At 42.6% G+C, this 13,656-nt stretch overlaps 1 protein-coding gene across 1 annotated transcript in view; it reads left to right on the plus strand.

Annotated features, from left to right (window-relative positions):
* The first annotated feature begins 4,147 nt into the window (after positions 1-4,147).
* The window catches only part of LOC139763509 (uncharacterized), an 87,303-nt gene continuing 77,794 nt past the window's right edge, over positions 4,148-13,656 (plus strand). The window contains exon 1 of the mRNA XM_071689653.1: positions 4,148-4,511. Coding sequence (XP_071545754.1) covers positions 4,287-4,511 — 225 coding nt within the window. The 5' untranslated portion in view covers positions 4,148-4,286. The remainder of the gene's footprint in view (positions 4,512-13,656) is intronic.

Here is a 13,656-nt window from a genome sequence, read left to right on the forward strand (position 1 = left end):
CTCTTTATAGGCTTTGTTACCGATATATTTTCCTTTTGTTTTGGCTTTGTTACCCATATATTTCCTTTTGTATAGGCTTTGTTACCCATCTACTTTTCCTTCTGTTTAGGCTGTTACCCATCTACTGTTCCTTCTGTTTAGGCTGTGTTACTTAACTGTTCTTCCTTCTGCTTACATAGTATTCTCTCAAGAACCATTTAACAAACCTCTTCCAAGTTCATCTAAAACCCGCCCCTCCAGACAGCACTCAAGAATGATGTTCGTAGTTTTAATCTCCAACCAGTGGTACCTGATCCTGAACCTTTACATCAAGGAAATTTGGAAGAAATGGTTAGTGTTCCGCAAAAACGAACGAATATCGCTGAGGGCACGATAAAACATGGTTCGATAATTATCACTGGTTGACAGTGTTCAGTCTTTCGAAGATTTAAAAGCAGAAAATACAGACCGCTCTATTGTTTGTTACCACGGAAGCCAACAGACCAATGCTCCGTTTTATGCTTAGCTAGGCTAGTCTCTAACCAAACGCGAAATACAGGATTATCCTGGGTTTGTTAACATTCTAGATTAGGATAGATACGTTAAGTTGGTTGGGTTACGTTCTAAGGATTGGTTAGGTTAGATTAACTTTCTCTTGCTTGTATTTTGAAAAAAAAAAAAAAAAGAAAAACCATGCTGACTGTGGACAACACGGGAGCCAGTAGTAGACCCAAGCGCTCCATCGTCACTCGCTTGTGAAAGAATATCCCGATCACGCCAATTGTACCTTTGACGGAATAATATCCTCCATCAAGTCTATACCCACTCTCAGAACGAGGTATTTGGCTAATTCAGTCTCTACATCTGCAGAAGAAAATGTTGCGGAAAAATTACACGAGCCAAAACCAATTTTTATGGTGAGACTAGAACGACCTCGGAAAAGAGAGAATAAAGTCAACATTTTCATCCCTGAGAAAATTATTTGGTAAAACAGCGAATCAGTTCATTGTGATTACTACTTGTGTGTTCTGGGGAGAGAGCTTTACACTCGCGTTGCCCCATCTCTTAACCTTGTATATATGTACCATTGTCTTCCCTTTTAAGTTTATGCACACACACACACACACACCCGACCTAAGCCGTGATATTATAACGAGGACATTGTGACCTCTTAAACTCTCCAGATCACTTAGAGGTGACACATGATACGTGCAGGAAATGAAATGCTGAATTAGCGGTTACGCATTCCTGACCGTGACGCCTTCACGGGCCGCCCAGGGTCGAGCGAATAGGTTCGAATCCTCCTTGAGGCAGTAGGTCCACAGTCAACCTAGCTCTTCATCCATCCCAGGGATTGGTCGTTAAAATGGGTACCTGGCTCAGGCTAAGGTGTATATATATGCAAATGATTCTTTCCTGTGGACGTTTATGTCATATTTTCACCAGTGTGATTCGATCTAAAGTTGTATAGAGACTATTGGTCCAATGTATTTTGATCAAATGTCATCTTTTTTTTACCTTGTGGCATCTCCTCCCTAACGTCACTTTATGTATGATATCGTCTACCTAAGAAATGGCCGAGTCTGTCATCGTACCAATAAGTGTGCTACACTTAAAGATGGACTAGTCCTAAATATTGTTTTCCAGATGATCCTCCAGCAGTTCCTGAAGTTAAATGAAAACTAATTACTCCAGCGGTAGTGATGTGTGTGTGTGTGTGTGTGTGTGTGTGTGTGTGTGTGTGTGATTGCAAAATTATACCAATTAAGAACCTGAGTTAAGGCTTTACATTCGTACGAAAGGCATTTCAGTGATAAGAGAAAAATAGGTCCTAAGGTTCGTGGAAGTAGTACATTTTCCTCCCCAGGAGAGTCCACTCACTTCCTTGGGTATCGAATCATGGTCCACTGGAGCGGTCAGAGGGAGGTAAGATCAACCGGTCCGTCAAGTGAAATACGATGACCACGAATTAACTGAGTGACTGATCCCTTCGGGCATAGTTGATGGTCGTGACTCATACCATCAGAATAAGTCTGGAACAATTCCAAGCCACTGTTCCGTCCTTTGACTTTCCACCTTCAACACTGAGGTCTCATTACCAATGTCTATGTGAACAATGTCCACTGACTTGTACAATACATTGTTCATTCCTCACTTGCTAGGAAATAAATGTATCTAAGAATAGCCATGATATCTGGCCAATCTTTTGACATATCCAGGTTAGGTCACGTCGTATATCACAGCAATATACCAAAGCCTTCTCTAACTTTCTGACCTGTAAGGTCAATCATATCAACCCAAGGTATTTCAAATGGAACCTCAAGAATCGCGAATATATGATTCATCCGATGGTCGATTGGGAAAGGTTGTCCTCGATATTCTTATTTGATACACAGAGATGGAGAAGGGAAACTGATTTCTTTCTGTTCGTGGCGGTGGAAACTTTTTCCCCAGCTGTTATGAGTTGGTACGCTCGCCAGACAAATCAGCGACCCCGATACCCCTAAGCTTTTATGGATACACATTAAGTGTAGACACTGTCCTGCGCAGGTAGGTTCATCTGGACGATTGATATGAGTTTAGTAACGTAACTCTTGGTTAGTTATGCTGGCTTTATGTTAAGGATTGTGACACTTCTGCATATCATCCTATGAACAACAGACTTGCGTTAAGGATGAACAGAAAGGGCTTGGAAGCATCGGATGTGGTCACTCTGCCTTCTCTGATGTTCAGTGTGTCGTTGTTTCTGTCTTTGAACGTCTTGGTAAGAGATGTCCGGAATCAATCACATTCTCTACAGTCCGGACCAAAACTTCCAACATGAAGCGTCGCGCGATACGCCGAGACACGTCTGTCTTGCGGGAAATCATGAGGAGCCGCGTTGTTTGCAGATCCAAGATGTCTTCGTCGGTGTCGAGCAGTGCTCGCAGAAAGCTCATCCCAATACGACAGTGTGTGTCAAGCTTTTAAACGTTCCATGCATGTATCTTAATTCTCCCGGCAGTACACTGAATAATCGCTCTGGCATTCTGGGTGAACTGTCGTACATTTTTGTCCGATATACTCTCGGTATGTTCTGTAGTGTTCTCGAAGACTTAACCACTCTGTATCCTTCCCCCGTTGAGAGATCTTCAGGTTCAACACATTTTCTGTCTTCTCTCTCCACACTATAGTTGCATTTCCCTCACCCTTTCCTGGCAGCCCATACATACGTTCCATTGCTCCGATCTTGCCTTGTGAAGTGCTTCTGAATTCTCTTTGTTTATTTCTGATTTTTCCCCACTGGCGACCAAACAAACCACAACGATATTCCATCTTGCTTCCATTATAAACACTAACCATCTTCATCGACAGGTTTCCATCTCTGGTAAAGGAAGTTCCCAGAATCGTACAACTCACCACTAGACTTGATAGTGCTAATCTTGTCAGTTTGCTCTCTGAAATCTAGTCTCTTATTTCTGATGAGAGAGAGAGAGAGAGAGAGAGAGAGAGAGAGAGAGAGAGAGAGAGAGAGAGAGAGAGAGAGAGAGAGAGAGAGAGAGAGAGCTATAATTGGACATATCGTGTGATTAGGCAGTTGAAGAAGACTGGTTCTACAAATTTTCAATCAGATCTTCCACTGAAGATGATAAGTCGTGTGTAATGTTCTAGAAACAATGCAGATGCAACTGTGGTACAGAATTATCTAGACAGCAATTATTTGACGAAATAATGATAAAAAGAATATGTCCAGGCACTGTATTCGTCTACGGTCAATTTAAAAACTGCCTGACAGTTTTCCTTGTGTTCGATCATTTAAAGTTAATATACATAAGCAGTCACATATTGATATTCCATATCTATATTCTATAAGAAACTCGGATAAAGCAGGACAAGGCCCCAATCAGCCCCTCACCTGTACATTCTCTCTCGTACCCCGTGACGTTCAGCCCACGTGACCCACCTGTTGCCCTGCAGCCTCCGCTGCCAGACGTATGAAAGCCATCTACGCTCAAGAACAAATTTCTCAATCAAAGTTATCAGTATCTGATCTTAAATCAAAATGAGGATTTGAATTTGGCGTCTTTTGATCGTATGTACATTATAGACAAACGTGTAATGAGAAGTGAGAAGTACGGTTCTTGTCGAGACAGAAAGGCAGCAAAGCTATCCCCTGGAAATTGTGGCAACGACGGCTGGCGGGTCAGTCTGTGGAATGACTGCTGGTGTATAAGATTGTCTGTGAACTGTGTATGCTGTTGTATCAGCATTTTATCCCACTAATACTTTGCTGAAATTTCGTGTACCCAACAAATACTTCCCTCACAATGTCTGATATCCCTGATAACGCTCCCTCGCCTCGGCTAAGCATCATCGTCAAGTGGCCAGATTTTGAAGGGTATGGCTTTAACTTGCATGCAGAAAAGTCCAAGCCGGGCCAATACATCGGCAAAGTTGATGCAGGCTCGCCAGCCGAGGTAGCTGGTCTTCTAGAGGGTGACCGCATTATCGAAGTGAATGGAGTGAACATCGCTAACGAGAACCACAAGCAGGTAAACGCATCTGGGAAACGAAGTTCTAAGAAATTTCTTTGTTAATGCTCCAGCGTGCATATGTACTGTATGTAACAATTTTAACTCCTGCTAAGTTATTTCATTTCGAAAACTAACATTCAACTTAGGTATGACATTCCTTTACCCATGTTTGTGTCGCAACTGACATGCGTATTGTGTAAAGTGGATTTGATATTCCTCGGATTTTAACAATGACTGAACACATCATCATGATTATTCTGTGTCTTTACTTGCATGACTGACTTAATCGAATTGCAAGACTTAGGAAATGGATGATTCAATGCTAATTAGTCCTTCTAATCTTTTCATTGACTGCAAATGGCTGACTTAGATTTTAAGTACATGGTTGATATTTACGATGTAATAATCGCGCATTCTTAAGGGAACTCTTTAGCCTGAGGCTACTTGACGTAAATATAATGCTTTTACAACTGCAGTCATCTGGGGAGAGTCGAAGGTGTGTTCCTCGGTGGAGACCGGTATCAAAACTATCACTTTCTGGCTAGAGGGAGGCGACCTCTGGGCTGCCTTGCGCACCGGTGCTCGCCCTTTCCTGCCTCGTTCAACACCCCACCAAGACGCCATCTGAGTGAGGGAAAGGGAACTTTCATTATCATATCTTGGGGTTCAGAAACCTCGATAGAAAGCAATAGTTGTCAGACTTGAAAATCGTTCAGAAATGTGTAAGGACAAACCCTCGGGTAAAATACTAGCCAAGCAGCCATGGCTGTTGAGAGTTTTGCCTGGGAAAGTTGTAGTGTATTTAGAAAATGAAAGTTTCGGACCATGATATACGGGATCTTATGTCACTCTGCAATCTAATACAAAAAAAGGTTAGGGTTATGAATATAATGGAAAATATGGGGGTTGATAACGTAGATCAAGCACTCATAAATCGACATACCACCTAAGAATCTTCCCAAAACCCCACGTCTTTTAGCTTTTGGTATTTCCCTTAATTTTCTTATATGAAAAATATTATTTTTCAATAGTTGCACGTCCCTGCTGCTGTACACACGAACGAATTTCGTAGTGCAACACATGGTCCATTTCGACTGACTCGATATTTAAAGCGAATCAAAAGAATCCCTGAAAATTTCTTTCATCTTACCCAAGCAGCGGAGATTTATTTTATAATTTCATTGTTATTGTTTCTACATGCAAACGTCTGCGTGACGTCACATCAAGTATGCGGTGGAATCCGTTTTTGAGAACTGAAACGTAAACAATGGTTAACAACTTCTTGTACGTGGCCATCGTAACAACCGCTTCAATTGCAGATGATGTGAAAGGGCAGATAATGATTGCTAGGGAAGGTTAGAAACTTAGTTCTGCTGAATTCCAATAAGAGTCATCTAAGTTCTCCCGGATGTACATGATACTCGCCGTATTTGATATCCTAAAAAATATATAGTGCTTCAATTATTCCACAGCATTAAATTATCTGAACAATATATTACCTTTGAAGAACAAAATCATTGTATCCAAAACTTTTTTGAGTAGATAATGTGGTAATTTACCATCTTTCACAGCCTGACGTGTTTTTCTTTCGTAATTGCGAACGTTTCATGAAAAGAACAATGATTATAGGGTCTGATAATAGGATCCTCTTTCTTAAAACCTTGATCTCTGTGATACTGATTTAACTAGCATAACGGCGTTATAATGATGCGGGATTACCCACTCATTGATTCCGGGCTTTGTCGGGTGTCTTACCTGTTTACATGCAGGGAGGTTGTCTTTGTTCGGAGGGTGCAATACTACCCGTTTCCTTTCAGTTAATGTCGAGACCCTGCCTCACTTTTGACGCTTCTGTTGAGGAGGATCGTCATCCTGTCTCTTAAATGATGTTTTCGGAGAATCCCCTTTTCGTAAGGTGTCCCTAAAAGTGTGCCCCAAGGAAGAACGCTAACAAATGAATAATTCCAACTCGACGAACCATTGTAAACATTTTTCATTATTCATCAAAAAAAAAGTTCACAGACTATTCCCCTCCGTAAGGAAGGCTTTGTTGGCTACGTGCAAATCTTGTGTGTAAAGTACGACTTACTGCTTCCGTTGCATGACAGATCCTCGAACTCTGATGTAGGAAAGTGTACTTAGATAATGGAGGAGTGTTATAAAGGTTAGGGGGGAATACACCCCACTCTGTACACACTGGGCTGAATGCCTTTGTTTTTTACACGTTTCTTCTGAGAGTAATTATAAGAATGAGAAGGTGCGTAAAGGAATTTATTTCCAACCTGGAGGATTTGCGCAGTAGCTTTGAGCAGGGAGGCGGGTGCATCCCACGTACTACCTCACCATCTATCACAAAACCATTTCTTGTCGTTACTCCTTTCTTGATTGTAGTATTAATTATGATCGTTGTCCCATCTCATTAAACACAATAATACGGACAGGATAATACGGAAAGTACATAGATGTCTGTATGTCGATATAGGTGTGTGTTGGCACGACAGAACCTGGATGCGCACGACCGCTTAGGATTGTCGATTAGGGCCAGACGTATAAAAATATATATTTCCTGCTCGAACAGCTGCCTAAAACCTGGTTGACATTTAGAGAGGACGTGAGCGGCACTCCTGTGCAGGAATGCGTTTTCCTGAAGGTAAAGGAGACTGGAAGAGCCACTGTTGGTGTAGTCCGTTGTGGAGCCAGAAGTATGGGAGACGTGTTAAACATTTGAAAAGTGGGCTTACTTTCCCCTCTCAAGGTCACCCACCAGGCTAGGCTTGCCACTGGCTACCTTTCGCTTCCCTTTACGAACTACCAGGATTGTCATTGTGAAAGTGATGGACTTTGTTGGAGGATAAGCGTGTATACTTGAAAGCAGGTGTTTATCTTGTTTGATATATTCATGAAAACAGAAACACCGGTTTACCCCTTCCTCGGGAGTCGATTTCTCAAAACGTACCCACACCGAAGTGCTATTGATGTCGTTCGTTGTTCAGGTAACCTTACAGGATGCTTGACTGTTACAAAAACTGCGAGAAAATAATTTCGAGCACGTGATATGTGGCCCCTATAATGCTTGGGGCTGTGATGGCAGAAGCCTCCTGTTATTCAGCGTTCGAGATTTTATGCAGCTCACGCATTCGGGGCTGAAGAATGACAACGCTCTTTCATTGGAATTTTGTGATGAAAAAGATAATATTCACGTGAGGTAAAGATTCAGTTAAGTCTTTTGAGTTATACGAGTTTACTTAATATTCAGGTAAGAGAATATTTTGAATTAATGTTATCAGGGAAGTGTGATAATGCTTACAGAGAAAATGGAAAGAAATACGAACTAGATATAAGTTTCAGATGATCTTCGTATTGACATTTACAAGTAAATTATAATTTCGTCCGTATCCACAATAATGATATTGGTAATGAGGTGGATTTGGTGACGGGTGTGGTGTTTAGGGGAGGAACCTGGCGTTCTGGCGAGTGAGTGAGGAGTGCAGGGTGGCATCTAGGACGGTAACTGTGACGATGGTGACTGGAAAGTTGGGGTATGGCTGTTGTAGCACGGTGGGAGTGGTGGTGGAGCAGCTTGGCCGGCTGCCCGCCCGGCTGACCTACATGTTCACGCCGTTGGACGACCTTCTGCAAGGTTCTCACGTGTTAGGCAGCGGGTCAGTGACGTGACGCGTGCTGGACCTGAGTGCTTCACCCACACGCTACGCATGACGCGTGCAGAACTACAGCATCCTAGCTTCCCATCCTCACATGCTAGGCATGACGTGTGATAAATTATTACATCCTACTTCCTCACCCTCACATATTTACGCATGACGCAGGTTGAACTACCGCACATAGTTTCTCATATCACATACTGCGCAGGACGCATGATGAATTACCACTTTCTATTTCCTCACACTTGCACACTACGCATGACGCATGCAGAACCACTACATCGTGGTTCCCCATCCATACCTGCTACACATGACGTGTGCCTAGTTACCACACCGTAGTCGGTTCCAGTATACGTAAGGCGTATTGGACAACCACATCCTAGTTTCCTCACCTTCACAGATGGCACGTGCCTGGGACGTAAGGTTTGGTGGTGCGTCGTAACTTGTGAGAGAGAACAGTGGTGGAACTGTGGGTCTGTGGTTTGATGAGGCATCAATGTTGTTGTGGGGTTGGTGGGATGCCGGCAAGATCCCAGAAGGGAGGGGAAGTATCAACGGAAAACGAAAGTTTGAGAATATTCTGAAGGGTCGGAGGTGTAATTTTAATTTGATTTATTGCTACTTGAATAGGGAAGTTACTTTTGTCATAACGGAGGCATAGAAGAGTAGACGATATATTGTCGGCTTGAAATATAGTTTGGTGAGATGGAAGCGCTGGAGGGTTGCTTGATGGCTTTAGATGGATTCATAGTTCAAAAGGTGAGCTTATTTGTTTTTAATTAAAGTGTGCAACCGAAACTGTGTCTCGTAGTTGTTGCGTTTGCTCTATAAGGGCATGAGAGGTGATACTGAAGTATTCATAAGGGCATGGTAACAACACTTGCCTACGAAAGTCGATATCTTATTAATGCATGGACAGCCAAGACCCCGGAGCACGGCGGTGCGGTCATTAGGCAGGCGTTACGACCTTTGAGCTCAAGGTTGCGACCGTTGGGTGTGATCAAAGCTTCACCTCAGGTCATTGTTTATCATATGATACTCGAGGGTAAAACCATCGTGCTTATGTAGTGCCTCATTTGAGCTGTAGGTGAACAGCATTTGAGAGTAGAGGATTACAGGGGACTGATCACCCAAACTCTTGTATAAGAAGAGACTGGAATGTCAGAAGGTGGGATTGAAAGGTGAGGAGTGTCGTAGTATTACCTTGGTCTCTCAGAATGGCCAGGAATGCAGGCGACAGTCCATGGGCAGGCAGTGTGGAGTCATTGTTGTCACTGATTCTTCAAAGGTCTTTAAATTGTAGGTCATTGGGTATTGCTGGCAATGAAACCACAGAAATTATAAGCTGCACATGTGTTGATATGAAACTAACATTTTTGGAAGGATGGTATTGACAACACGCACAAGCTGGGGATTGAACAACAGCGGACTTCGAACTACGATCCTGTGGTTAAGAGCTGGTCCTGGTGGGTGACAGGGATGACTAAGGATGATGTAACAATTACGTCCTCTTCAAGGAAACATTTATGGAATAAACGAGTTTGAAAAAATATAGTTGAGGATGGCTGAAGGTCTCTGAGGGGAAAAAAATTGATTGTGTTTGGTTGGTGCTGAGCTGAACGATGCTACTAAGAAGGTTGTTTATGTAGGAGGAAATGTAATGCTAGAACAGTGGAAGGCCCTTCCCATTACCCCGTTGCTACCTCACTGTGTATGTGGAAAAGGAAGAACAATTCATGACCCTAGTAAAAGTCTTGTATATCAAACCGAGTGGTATTTTTTCGAAGATATAAACGAGAGAAAAGTGAAAGTCCTGCAGTGATAACAAGTTTTGTAGGATGATGTTCGGGTAGGAACTGGCTACGGCCCGGGAAACCTGCGGGGAGTTGGTATCAAGGACCCTCTCAATAGTCTCAAGTTGGCTTCACCATTTTACTGCTGGTGGCCGTTCAGCTTTCTCCCGTGAGGTGTCGGTCCAGGACTTTTATGTGATGGTAATGTAGTACCGTGTCTGGTATCTGTGCCTCTAACTTCTCCATTTTGAAAGATGCAAAGGTACATTCAATAAGATTATTGAAGAAGGAAAACGAGGCGTTGGCTGGCCAGATTGGTAGAAAAACTGAAGGTTCTGATGTTTTTTGAAATGATGTTGAGTCATTGTGGCATACTGCCGGGAAGCTCTTGTGAGGGGTGAAGCAAGGTTCCTTCTTTAACGTGGTGGCCCTCCTGCGGCTGTGCTTTGATGGGCTTCCGTGGCCGTAGCCTGTGGTTTTCTTCCATTTTGAGAAGAGTAATGTAGACGACATACGTCCCCATGGGATTTTAGGTCCGAGTCGTAGTTGATGTTATCGCTAGTTACTTGGCAGGCAAGTGGACCAGATATACTGGGGGTGCCACTGACATAGGTGATCTTGAAGTAGTTGAGGTAGATGAGAACCTGACGCAACTCCCCGATAGGTGTGGTGGGAGGGTGATGATGCGTATAGCTGGTGCTTGCTGTGTCTCCTCCACCTGCTGCTGGTCCCAGGTGGGAGCGGACCAGTGAAAGTCCTGAATTGTCTTGCATTGGCCACTGCTCGCCGTCCCCATCAACAATCCGCGCCACCACCAACAACACTGCTGCCACATCTTCCACCCAGCCTACTCGTGCAGTCAGTCGTATTGGGCCAAACACCGCCACACCGGTTGCTTGTTGATGTTCGCTTACGATGGACCATCATCTTTTCGCTTGAACCTTCCTTCGGAACTTCTCATGGACCTTATACCCGCCAGAGGCTTTCTCTCCTGATCCTCCTCAACCACCCCACGACCCAACCAACCACACAGACCTGACGTAGCTGAACACGTCAAGCGGGGTCCAACTGAGCTTAGAATAATGTCAAATAACCTTGGGTTTTTGTGGTGTAAGTAACAATAGTTGTGTAACGTGGCAGTAAATAATAGACAGGGAGGACAACCTGGTTGCGGAGTTTAGGTGTGGATGTATTTGAACTTTGATCATTTGGTAATAGGGAAATAGACCGGTGTCGTGCGCTGTGTGTGTCCTCTCTCCTGCAGGAGAAAACGCCCATAGGCCGCTGCCGCTGGCAATCTCCTATTATAATTCGAACAAGGTCGTTAACGGTCGCTCGACTGATCGTAACACTAGATATCAGCTTGCTTTATCAGATTTTACTTTCACCTCCGTCGTAGATATTTTTCTCCGCTCTCATGACAAAATTCCACGTTATTTTGTGGAAAACAGAGCCAAGTGGGATCCACCATCAGGACGAGGTGCTGTGTTGCCATCTGTGTAGGGGCAAGTGTTTGTCGGTGGAGAGGCAGGCAGGCAGGCGGGCGGGCGGATGGCATGGCTGGCTGATGCTTTTGGCTCATACATTAAGAACTGCAGTAGAAGATCTGGAAAATAGAGCCAGATTTTTTGTTAATTAAATATCTTAACATATGACATGGATTCTGGTTTAATACCAATTAGTTCAATAATTCGATGAACCTGGGCAAGCTTGGTATATTTTCAACTTCTAAGAAGTCTTCGGACCATGTAGGCTGATGCTTACATCTTCATTTTCTTACGAATTCTGTTGTTGGGTTTGGAGCAACACCATCTTGAACTGTACTCTTCAATTTGTTTCCAAAGTTACGTCCTGTTTTTCTACCTTATGGATTTTTTGAAGCAGATGAGATCATTTGAGATGAACCATTTACAAACACGCTTTAACGGTGTCACGTATTTCTTCTAGTAGATCACACACACTTGAAGCATTGATGTGAGTAAACTCGCTAGACAAATAAAAACACAACCTCCACGCTTTCGACTGCTGCCCCATTTCCAGGAATAAAGGATCATCCTTAGAAATGGCCTGAGATACAGTCGTAAGCTTGCAGCTTCTATATATATATTTTTCCAACGATATTTTTCATATCCGTCTCTCTTAGACGAAAGCGTTTAGTAGAAATCATTGCGTGTTTCGAATTGAGCGATGAAATGCGTTTCTGGTAATGAGGCAATACTCGGGAAGTAGTGTTCTTCTTGCCTAAACCTTCCCTACCCCAGACTCCACTGGCGAAAAGTTTCACCTAATTGTGAAATATGCGAAAGGACAGCGCTTACGTTTCCTATACAAGTGTCCGGGTGAGAACGGCGAATAATGGCCACGTCGGTAAGGTTGCTTTGTCTCGTTAATGCTTATGACTTTCGCCCGGTATTGTCTATTCTGGTGATGTTTAGTGCGTTATGTATGTAAACAGTCCATTGTATATGGTTCGCTGCGGTGTTACCGGTACTTCATGACGTCACATTCCCAGCGGTTATCGCTTTTGGTGATTGTCGTTTGGTGTGATTGGTCAGGATCCGAGGTATCAGTGTTCTGAAACATTTATTGATCCAACTCATCATTCCTAAACATCATAAATCGGAAACACCATTATTCTGCACCGAAACAGCTTAGGTCCGAAATATTATTTCAAATCGTAGGTACGAAGCATCATTATTCCGAAATTTAGTCACGAAGCATCTTTATCCGAAACATCATAGATCCGAAGCATCATTATTAAAGCATTATATACTCGAAGCAGCATTATTCCTAAACATCACTGGTCCAGAGCGTCATTCCAAAACATAGATCTAAAGTGCCATTATTCCGAGACGTACATCCGAACCATCATTAATCCAAACATTAATAGACCCGAAGCATCATTGTTTCTAAAATTCTTAGATCTGAAGCATAATTATTACAAAATATCGTAGATCCGAGGCATCATTTACAAAACATCATAGACCCGAAACATTATTATCAAAAACCGTAATGTATCCGAACATTGATTATGCTGAAGCTTCATAGATCCAAAGCATCATTATTGCTGATTATCATCGATCCATTACATCATTATTACAAAATATCATTGATCTGAACATTGATATTACCGAAAAATTTTCACCTCCGAAGCATCATTGTTACAAAACATCATTGATCCGAAGCATTATTAAAAAATTCTAGATCCTAAGCATCGCTTTGGATTTACCAATCCGGTTTACCATCTCTCTCTCTCTCTCTCTCTCTCTCTCTCTCTCTCTCTCTCTCTCTCTCTCTCTCTCTCTCTCTCTCTCCCCAGTATAAGTTCGCGGCAACCAAAAACTTGTTTTTCGGTCTGATGGGGTTCTCGAAAGCTTTGCATTAATAATAATTCGTAATATCATGGTATGTCTGCAGATGGAGGGGATTTTTTCTCTGGTTGGATAAACTTTAATGAATTCTGTGATTTTTTTTTTTGTTGTAACGAATTATATTCGTGGCTTCATATGATTTTTGTACTCGCTGATTAAGTAATTTTTGTCTAATAATGAATGATTACGCAGATGGATTTGGTAATAGGGTAGTCGTATATATTCATGGATTCATTAACTTGTTTATTAGCGACTCTGTTCATGGATTGTTATATTACCCCCTGTGATGAATAATAAGTTATATGCCTACATGTATTCGGTAATTTGTGCATTGTTA

The sequence above is a fragment of the Panulirus ornatus genome, chromosome 3, assembly GCF_036320965.1.
Source record: "Panulirus ornatus isolate Po-2019 chromosome 3, ASM3632096v1, whole genome shotgun sequence".
Classification (NCBI taxonomy): Eukaryota; Metazoa; Arthropoda; class Malacostraca; order Decapoda; family Palinuridae; genus Panulirus; species Panulirus ornatus.